General features: G+C 42.0%; 1 protein-coding gene across 1 annotated transcript in view; it reads left to right on the forward strand.

Annotated features, from left to right (window-relative positions):
* The window catches only part of Vps13D (vacuolar protein sorting 13D), a 173,928-nt gene extending 168,954 nt beyond the window's left edge, over window positions 1-4,974 (forward strand). The window contains exon 78 of the mRNA XM_065430344.2: window positions 4,385-4,974. Coding sequence (XP_065286416.1) covers window positions 4,385-4,471 — 87 coding nt within the window. The 3' untranslated portion in view covers window positions 4,472-4,974. The remainder of the gene's footprint in view (window positions 1-4,384) is intronic.
* Window positions 4,975-11,083: the final 6,109 nt, after the last annotated feature.

The following is an 11,083-nucleotide window of genomic DNA, read 5'->3' on the forward strand; positions in this document are numbered from 1 at the left end:
TTTTTTTTCTACCCTAGTCAGCAGTCACTTAGTTTATAGGGCACATACTATCTCTCAAAATTCTTGTCTTTGGTAGCACCAGAAATGTGTGCAACCAACCACACGCATCATAAAAATAAAAATCTAACTTATCTGCAAATTTTTACGTATGAGTTGCCCTACTCAAAGAAACCATTCAACCAGTTTGTCCTCAATTTGCATCAACCACTTAATTAAATATACATCAGTGCAAGAGAGCTATAGTAGGATACAACTTTAGAAAAAAGGGGAGGCCCCACCCAGATGACCGAAGCGCAACAGCTGATTGCCTCCGCGACTAAAATAGTCCCACTCGAAAAATTGTGCTCTTGAAATGAGTAATTCTCGGTATAAATAGACTTTTGTATTTTGATGACTGGTTTAGTAGAGCTCTCATATGCCACAGCACATGCCAGATAGCAACAGGAAAATAACCCCGTGCCTTCTACAACGCTGCCTGTCGTCTGCTCTTTAGCTTCATTGCAAGTGACAAAAGTAGAAAGAGCAGCTCTGCAAGGCTTTTGCGCTTGTTCACATGTACACGGCATATCTACTACTCATCTTCCAAGCTTAAAATGAATCAGTTGCTATTGAAAAACGACTTACATAAAACAATGCATTTATCACAACCATTACAAACCTGGGGCAAGAATACAGTCGAGGCAGGAAGGTACAAAGATGCTTCATTCATCGTTTTAAATAAATACTCTTGGTTTTAAGTAGCATAAAATTTATATTGTTTGGTTTTGTGTGTTCACAATTTCACAGCACGCATTCTACAGCTTACGCGTGCAGTGAGCACTGGTGGACAGCAATCAATCGACGGTGCTACACAACGCTCGAGCACCGTCGCTAGAAGCTCGGCTATCTCACTGCTGACAATGATCGTTTACACTAAGTTGACGGCAACAAATCTTTGCATTGAAGGCTTCTTCTGCAAATATTTTCTGTTGAGACAGTTGTAGGTTTGTTTCATGCGCGCACACTTTTCTGATTTCTCCTGAGAATGGTTTTGCTCCATCACTTCTACCCGTCCGACGAAAAACGCAGCGACACAGTACACGAACACACCCGCCGCTAACAGTAGGCACCAGTCTTTGGAAAACTTTTCTCGTCGTAACTTCATTGGGAGCAAAATAAAACAGCATGGAACAAACACTCTGGATGTGTGTTCATAGCAGTCACCGGGGGATCCTGTTTTCAGGCAAAGCGTCGCGCAGCGCACGCGGCACAAATGCCGCATCATAAGCTCGCAGTAATATTTCCGGCATGATAGACCATCACAAACAGTTCTGGAATTCACTCTGACGAGGGGCTGAAGCACACAGCTGACACGACCTCGCCCAGTTTGAAGCGCGGGCGGCCATCTTCTCCGTCGGCAGAGTCACCGGCCGTCCGGCTCATGACGTTAGTCCAGAGTGTGCGCCTATTGGTAGATGCTCGTGTGCCTTCACCTCGGAGGAGTGAACGCCCCCTTTTTTCTAAAGTTGTATCTGACTATAGAGAGAGATGATGGAAGCAATGTGTAAGGTTTAAGTGTAATACCAAGGAGACCATTGTTTTTCAGTTGTTCAGTGTTTCAGTGCTCAGTATTTTGAGCCCCTCAATCCCTGGAACTAGCTAGCAACTCAAAATGATGACTTCGTGTGCATATGTGCTTCTGATTGTGCAACTAGCGAACCTCTATTGCTCCTCTCACTCGCATTTTTGCCTTCAGGGTTCCAGCAACTGCAATCTCTTAATGCGTCTTGGCCTAAATGTGCATTCAACAATTTTTTATAAATTTCTTGGGGAAAAAATGAGGAAGACCTGCATTTAAGCACACTCTGAATGAGTGCAATTAAACATGGAGGTATAGTTTAACCTCGGTGTAACGAACTTCAATATAAGGAAATTCTTAATATAACAAAGCATTTAACTTTTCATAACCTCAATTTAACAATGTGTGTTCGTATGCAATTTCAATATACCGAAGTTTCGCTTCCACCGCAAAAGGAATTCTGAGGCATAAGATGGAAACTTCCGTGGACACGAATGGTCAAATGGTTGAGTTACAAACGGCTGCTTGCCAATGCACCTCTCAGAGCACACATGTTAAAGAACCCGAAGTGGTCCAAATTTCCGGAGTCCCCCACTACGGTGTGCCTCATAATTAGAAAGGGGTTTTGGCACATAAAACCCCGTAATTGAATTTTTGTAACCTCTAAAATTGCACGCCGCACGACAAGAGCGACTGCCGAAGTGGAGCCGTTTCTTGTTCCGTATAAAGTCCAAGTACGATAAAATCCTATCGCACCCTGCGCACTGTGTGCTTTAGCTGCAAGTGAAAGTGTATAAGGGTGAGACAAGAAAGATGGCTTCTCAAGTGCGATGTGAAAATATCAACATAAAGGCGTATCATTCGTCGCCGACTCCCAAATTCATAAAAATGAATTGTTTTTTCATTCAAGTTTGCTTTTTTGGACTGCCACATAATTTGGAAAATTCTGTAGCCTCTTCCTGCGTAAGAAAATTCGATCGGCGACTACTAATTTGCATAAAAGGTAGAATCTCAATACAACGAAATTTCTATATAATGAAGCAAATTGCCGATTTTAACTACTTTGCTATATCGAAGTTTAACTGTACTCTGTTCTTCACAGTGTACATAAATGTACTGCTGAAAGATTGTTTGAGCTGAGAACAAGTTAACATGCTGCTCTAATTCCAAAGCCAAAGATAACATGCAACTGCTTATTTTAGTTATCTGATGGTAGTTTGCGGTGTCGTTTAATAAGCACCATCTCTGTAAAAGAAGATCACGTGTAGTACATAAAATGTTAAACCTCTGTATAACGAAGTAGGTAAAATCTGAAATTTGCTTTGTTATATTGAAATTTCTTTGTACTGAAATTCAACCTTTTATGCAAATAACTGCAGTCGTCGGTTGATTTTTCTTACATGGAAAAGGACCGCAGAATTTTCTGGATTAGGGGCAATAGAAAAAAGCCAATTTGAATGTGAAAACGATCCATTTTAATAAATTTGAGAGTCGGCAACAAATGATACGGTTTAATGCCACGTATGTCGATGATATCTCCACATAGGAGGTACGAATTAAGCTAAGCCAGCCATGCTTTCACGTGCAGTCCACCCCCGCAGCTGATAGGGTCGTCCGTACTTAGATGACGCTATTAGGAAAAGCGCCGGTGGCGGGTAGAGAATGCTTCGTGTGCATCCTGCTCTAACGGGCCACCGAAACTCTCGATTACGCTATCTCCAATACTAAATGCACGGGAAGACTGCTTACATGTTGCTGTGCCCACTCTTTGCACACGCGGCAGGTTACCTCTAAAGCACGGTACGCGGCTCCATATGCGCACATGCGCTAGCTTAACCCCGACTCCGCCGCCCGCTCACGCGCACTTGATCGTGTTACTGTGAGCTTGCTCCTCTCCCCCGCTTTCCCTTTGCACGTGCGGGAAGGCGGCACTCGTGCAGCCACCAGCTTTCTTGTCTCACCCTCGCACACTTTCACTTGCACCTAAAGCACACAGTGCGCGGGGTGCGACAGGATCTTATCGTACTTGGACTTTATACGGAACATGATGTGGCTCCACTTCAGCGTTCACCCTTGTCGCACCGTGCATGATTTGAGAGGTGCATGTGCAAGCGTCCACATGTAATTAAATCATTTGACCATCTGCGTGCACGGAAGTGTCCATTTATTGTCTCGAAATTCCATTGCGGCGGCACTGAAATTGCGTGATATTGAAATCGCCTACAAACTTTACTTTGTTATATTGAAGTTCAAAATACATGGTGTACTATGGACAAGAGGTTATGAAAAGTTAACTACTTCGTTATGTGGAGAATTTCTTTATGATTGAAGTTCGTTATATCGAGGTTTAACTGTAGTTAAAACAGCAATCTACTTGCTGGGGTAGCTTAGTTGCTATGGCGTTCTGTTGCTTAACTCGAGGTTGAAGGTTTGATTCCCAGCTCTAATTGTTGCATTTTGGTGGGGGTGAAATGCAAAAACACCTGTGGGTACTTAGATTTAGGTGCACATTAGAGAACCCTCAGTGCTTCAAAGTGTTGTTTTCACTGGCTTTCCCCTGGCTTTTGGAACAAGAACCCTCAGTGTTCAAAATTAATAAATAAATTTGGAGCCCTCCACTACAGGGTCTCTCATAGCCACAGAGTTGCTTTGAGATGTTAAATCCAGTAAATAAATAAATAAATAAAAACATCAGTTTGAGGAAGGCAAAATTTCAATGGAAACCAAGCACTCATCCACAAATCTGTTGATTGCCCTCTAAAGGTGATGCAGTATTGGGCAGTTTTATTTGCAGAGCTCTGACTACTGTGTGTGTTTGTTCTGCAGGTTGTGCAACTAATAAATTATGCAAGAGACACTCACGAGGAGAGGAAGTACACAGCCCACTTCAGTGACAGCGATGAAGACGACTGAAGTGCTTGGAGGAGCAGAAATGGACAGGACATTCTTTTCAATGAATGCTGTTAGCTGTGATCATAGTGTATTTAAAGAAATATTTTTGTGTGGGCACAACTAAGCTCTCCAATCGTGCACACATGTAATAAAAAGCATACACACATAACATCTTGTCTCGCCCAAACGGTGAGAATTCAGCTGGTTCATAGAGCACTGTCATTTGTTGTATCATAGTAACAAAATGTAGGCATTCGTGATTGTTGTATAGAAGAATGTCAAATGTGTTGATAGTCCTTGAACAAAGCTATTTTCCTTCTGCTGAGATGAGGTACCTAGGATAAAACCAAAATAAGTTATTGTTGTAGAGCCAGATGCATAAGAGTTATTTTAATATATTTCACGCATGAAAGTGCTGCAGAAGAAAATAAGACTGCTGTGACATTGGTCTTTTAGAGCTTCTTCGGTGCTACCATTGTTGCGACTCTTAAGCGGCGATTGTGAATAAATGCTTTCTTTTTTTCGTTTGGTTGTATGTCTCGTAATCATTGCATGAAGTGCACAAACAGTAGAGTGGCCACTACAGTAGCTTCTACGCATAAGTGCCCCGATGCTGAATGGCTCTGCATTTGTGCACGAGCAAAAATGCAATCAATGGCAAGATGTGTAGATTGGATATGCAAAACCTAAAAGCGTGCTCTTCCATGCACCTCGTCTGTCGTAGTGATGGCACACCTTAGGCTAGAATCGAAATTGAGGTATCAACATGTGGACTGATGACATCATTCCTGCTGCCCTTTGTACCATCTTTCAAAACTTCCAAGCTTTCAAAACAAGTGTCTCATTTTTAAGTGTTATTCACAGGAACGCAACCACACTAAGCCAAGGAACGCATACGAAACTGCAACCATCTTGGTTATGGCCAGGTATGTCGGAAAGCCTGCTTACAGAAGTTTGCAAATTGTCCAGTATTCAAATGCAGTGTTGGATATGCCTAGACTCAATATTTTCAGCAATACCTCATTTATAGTGTATTTCTCTGCACAATTTGCATACATACGACATTGAACATCCAGGTGCATGCCCCTGAGGGTGCATCATTGGTTGCATTTGTAGCAAAGGATGAGCCACAAGAACTTTTGCCAGACTATGACAAGCACCTCACTAGCGCCAGAACTACGTACTTAAAACCATTTTACATCTATGTAATGTGAAACGTGCTTGGGGTGGGGTTGGTACAAAAGAGTCTTTGTGAATCGTATAAGTGTTCTGCTGCAAACGGTTTATTTTTTTTTATTATTATTATTATACCATCAGGGCCGAAGCATTACAGAGGGGAGTAGCAAAAAAAAAAAAACATTTGTGTGAAAAAATACACTTATACATGCAGATACATAATGTACGAATAAAAATTCAATACCCTAATTAACAAATCACCAAAATATAAAACAATGTAAAAGGACTAGATGATACAGGTAAGCACAAGCAAACAAGAAACAACGAAAAAATAGCATGAGGTAAAGAAACTAGTTACTGTTAGTTAAAGCATTCTTGAAACGTTGGTCTGTGATTTCTGCAGTAGTGGTAGGAAGATGGTTCCACTCCTCACAAGTCCTGGGGAAAAATGAATACTGGAAAGTAGAAGTCCTACAAAAAGCAATGGCTACTTTGTCGGTGGTCAATGCATGATGATACATACTGGGGAGGAAAGATGAAATCGTGTGGTGAACGATAGTGAAATATGCGGTGAAAAAGACACAAGCGATGAATCTTGCGGCGAGATGCTAGTGATGGTAGTTCAAGGCTTGATTTCATATTAGTCACACTTGCGGTCCGAGCGTAATTAGACATAATAAAACTTGCAGAGTTATTTTTAACCATTTCGAGTGAGTAGATTAGATTGTCATGGAAAGGGTCCCAAACAGAGGCGGCGTATTCCACTTTAGAACGAATTAGTGTTAAGAGTCTGAGGAGCGTGTGAGAAATTCTGGCGAAGATATGGAAGTGTTTTGTTGGCGCTGGCGATTATGGATCCAATGTGATCATTCCAGGTTAGTTTTGAGGATATAGTGACGCCAAGATATCTATATGACGATACTACTTCCAAAGGAACTTTATCAAGATGATGTGAAACATTTGTATTAGTAGATCTAGTTACACGCATGACTTCGCATTTTTAAGTGTTTAATTCCATGCACCAAGTCTTACACTAATCGGACGCAGCATCCAGATCAGACTGTAGAATAGTAGCATCGTTAGGACTAGTTATTTCTCAAAATATTGCACAGTCATCTGCAAACAAATTGATATGGGAAGAGACGCAGGAAGGTAAGTCGTTAATGTAGATTAGAAAGAGGGCCAAGCACCGATTGTTGTGGTACCCCTGAGGAAACAGGACTCGGAGGAGAGTCAGTGTTATTAACAGAGACAAACTGGGAACGATTTAGTAAAAAAACATTCAAGCCATGCAAGTAGTTTGGAATCCAAATTTAGTAACTGCAACTTATATAAAAGGAGATTATGGCATACTTTATTGAAGGCTTTTGAAAAATCTAAAAATATACAGTCTGCTAAAGAGGAACGATCGAGGATAGCATGAAGACGGTGAGTGAAACATACAAGTTGAGTGTCACACGAGAATGTCTTGCGGAAACCATGTTGTGAAGGCGAAAAAAATGAGTTCTATTAAGGAAAAGAAACAAGATTTGAAAATAGAATATGCTCGAAAATTTTACATGGAATACTAGTTAGAGAAATGGGGTGATAATTTAGAGGTGAGTGTTTATTACCAGACTTCTGAAGCGGAACCACCCTCCTGATCTTCCAGTCAGTGGGGAGGGAACTGTTCTCTAGAGACTGCTGAAAAATTTTTGTTAATTTAATTGATGAGTAACAGACTGTGTTTATAAGAAACCTAGGATTAATGGAATCGTACCCAGGTGAGGAGGAGGCTTTTAAAATTTTGATAGCTTTTACCACACCATTGTAGTCAACTATAACGGGAGACATTAATGTAAATCCTAAAGGTTTAACATGAGGAACCATTGTTTGAGTAGTTGTAGAGAAGTTGCGGACAAAGACTTCATTTAACACACGGGCACACTGCGCATCAGGTATAGTATTCCCTGCAGAATCAACAAGACTGATTGCGCTATCACTTTTAGGATGAAACGCGCCAGAACTTTTTGGGATCGGATGTGAGCATTGAAGGTAGCATGTCCTTTAGAAAAGTATCTTTAGCATTCTTTATGGCTGCTATGTACACGGCAGAAGCTTGTTCGTAGGCTGCCCTGCGGCCGTCATCTGGGGACTATTGCTGAGCGGTATGTCGGTTTTTTCTTATTCGACAAACGTTTTATGTGGCGGTTGTGCCATTTTGCACCAGCATTTGCAATTATCGTACGAGTAGGTATGTATTCATTTGTTAATTCCTGAACCTTAAATAAAAATAAATCCCAGTTTGATTGTACCGTTCGCTCTTCAAAACAATCGAGAAAACTGACAAGAAAAGTGCAAAGTTCCTGGTTGATTAGTTCGAAATTCGCATTTTTATAATCTTTCATAACTTTCTTTCTGTTTTTGCATTTTGGACGTGAGAGGTTAATGCGAAATGATAGAATGGAGTGGTCAGTTATACCGGGCAGGTGAGTGACGTTAGAAACGTATTCAGGGTGTGTTGCTAGTACGAGGTCAAGAATGTTTGCTGTTGATTCAGCGATTGTAGTTGGTTTTGTTATCAATTGTGGTAAAGAAAATACAGTGCACATATCCAAAAAATATCTTGCGAGCGAAGAAGGCGGATTCAGCACAGGTCGCTCACAGTCCCACGAAACATTAGAGATGTTAAAATCCCTCATTAAGAAAAGCAGTAACCTCAGGAATTGACACACCACAGAATTAATGACATCGTGCAGTTCGTTAACGAAAATGGAATTTTGAGATGGGGGGCGGTAATAGACACCAATAATTATTTTTTGCTTGGGAAATTCAGCAACAACCCAAACGGTTTCCAACTCACTTGGAATGTGGATGCGGTACGATGGGAGTTCTTTCGAGATGGCGAGCAATACACCTCTGCCTGTCTGCAACCCTCAATCACAATGATATGCAGAAAATTGATTAACTGACTCGTCTGGAATGTGCGACCGGGACGGCGACGCGAGCACGCGGGAGGAAATGGGGCACGTGTGCTCCCCATGCCGAGCACACATCCTGTGACTCTGGGTTATGTGTGTCTCCAGAAATCCACAGGTGCCTAGAGTGGAGTGTGCTGAGCACAAGGTTGCGGGATCGAATCCCGGCCACGGCGGCCGCATTTCGATGGGGGCGAAATGCGAAAACACCCGTGGTACTTAGATTTAGGATCATGTTAAAGAACCCCAGGTGGTCAAAATTTTCGGAGTCCTCCACTACGGCGTGTCTCATAATCAGAAAATGGTTTTAGCACGATAAACCCCATAATTTAATTTTTCTTTCTTTCTTTTTTTAGGGTGGAGCAAGTGCAAGGAGAGTCTTATAGAGCGCTCTGCTGAGTGCAACTTGAGCAAAGTGAGGCAGCACTCGAGCAGGCCCTAGTACTATTAGAGGTGCGACCTTAAATCTAGAGCAAGGGGTGTGCCTTTCATGCAAGGCAGCTTATCAAGGGATACATTGATCTCATGGTTGTCTATGCTGTTCTGTGCACTTTCTTTCGGGCAAATTGTCATGTACAATGATGATCCAAACCACGGTTTCTTTTAATGGCTACTTTTTATTAGATAGCACTATCTTCGAAATCGGCCCACGAAAATAGCCAGATGCATGTCAAAAAAGTGGGTTGGCTCGAACAAGAATGCTTCACGATAAATGCAGGCTTGAGCACAGAGATACAAGTGGCAACGTATTTTCAAAATGAAGCGTTTTTGAAGTAGCAGTAGCTAGGAGAGGCTACTGAATAGAGGGTTAGATGGTGCTACAGAGAAACCCTCACGTGTCACATGCAATAGTCTCTCTTATCTAGAACATAGTGTAGATTTTCATTTGGCCCAACAGCTCTCGGAAAGCCATCCCAAAAAGACAAACCTGTCTTGGGCATGCCACCAAGATCAGTACATTGCACTCACGAAGTTGATTTTGGCACAGGCACAAATGCCCCAGTAGACTAGCCGCACATTGAGACCACGGAATAGTATGCCGCAGTGTGGTCTAGTTTTAATCACACCAGGAGCTCTTTTACTCGTTGTGAACTCCAATAACATGGCAACTTTTCACCACGATTGAAAAGGAACCATATAGAGTCTTAGATGGAGCAAATTTTTCTATTGAGGCCTAGAGAAAGGTGGCAGGGCCAAGTGTACATAATCCAAGAGCACAGTAGTATATATGCAGTACAATCTACTGCTAAAGGGAACACATGAGAGAAGTACTGCAGCCACATGCTCGCTTTTAATGACCATTGAAATCTACAAGCCCAATTGGCTACCTTTTGATAGCTCACACAAAGAAGCCAATCGGGCATGCACATTTCAATTGTCATTAGTTTCAGTGGTTATTGAAAGTGAATGCGTGACTGTGGTATAAAGCTTTTTAAGGCCAATAAAACTTTAAGGTATAAAACTCTTAACAGGGCTGATCATCCCAGGGCCGACAGGGAGGGTCAGGAGCAATAAAAGCAAATCGTGGGTTCAGGGAATGGGAGTCCTGCACTTGTGCTCCCTCCTTGTTGGACAGCTATGGCAGCACCACCTTGTCTGAAATAGTCCACAATTCGATGGCTGTTCCCGTGGTCCCGGCCCATGGAGTACCAAAGGTTAGACCTCGTACGGGCCCCGTGCCTTGGCAATGTAGTCTAAATTAACTCAATAACATTGTCTTGACCATACTTACATTTGCAAGAGGGTTAGCGCTGTGCTCACAGACAGCTTCCTGTGGCAATGAAGGGAAAGCTACAGGGATGGATTCCGCATGTGTTATTGTGCCAAGCATTCCGGCAGTGTTATACAACGCTTTTGGTTTCTTGGAGCATACAATCAGTGTAGCTCTCACGTGCTATAGTTTCGCATCAAATTCGTAAGAGCATTGCAGAAAAATAAGTCAAATTTAACACTTGGTGGTGTATTGCCTTATTTTATTGTTGTAAATAAGGTCTTACCTTACTTTTCATTTTTCAAGAACGCTTCTATATGTGCATGCTCTGCCTTTCTAGCTTTTGTTTAATTGCCACAGAAAGTTGTCTGCAAGTATAGTAAACTGTTACTGTACAAATTTGTCCTCCTGGCAAGTGCACAATAAAAATTAGTCCTTCTGCCTGGCTTTGCAGCAGATGACTTGTGGTTGGTGGCACTGGGAACCTTTCTGCACACCGGTGCAGTACACACTGACGTAGGTTTCAACGTTTTTGGCATCTAAGTGTTGGAAAAGTGAGAACTGCACATGAAAGTGTTCGAAACCCACATTACTGTGTTCTCTTTAACAATGTACAGCACACTGTACATAATTGACAAGATGTTGGTATCCTTGCATGTGCTTTTTAAGCCCTTTAGAAAAGTTGCAGAATGGCTTTTAGTTTTGTCAAGTGAGTTTATTCTTGCAAGGTTCGTGAATCAAAACTTCGAGGTTAGAGATTTCTTAATGGAACAGGAGCTACAGTAAAGG

This window comes from Dermacentor albipictus, chromosome 2 (genome assembly GCF_038994185.2).
Source record: "Dermacentor albipictus isolate Rhodes 1998 colony chromosome 2, USDA_Dalb.pri_finalv2, whole genome shotgun sequence".
Taxonomy (NCBI): domain Eukaryota; kingdom Metazoa; phylum Arthropoda; class Arachnida; order Ixodida; family Ixodidae; genus Dermacentor; species Dermacentor albipictus.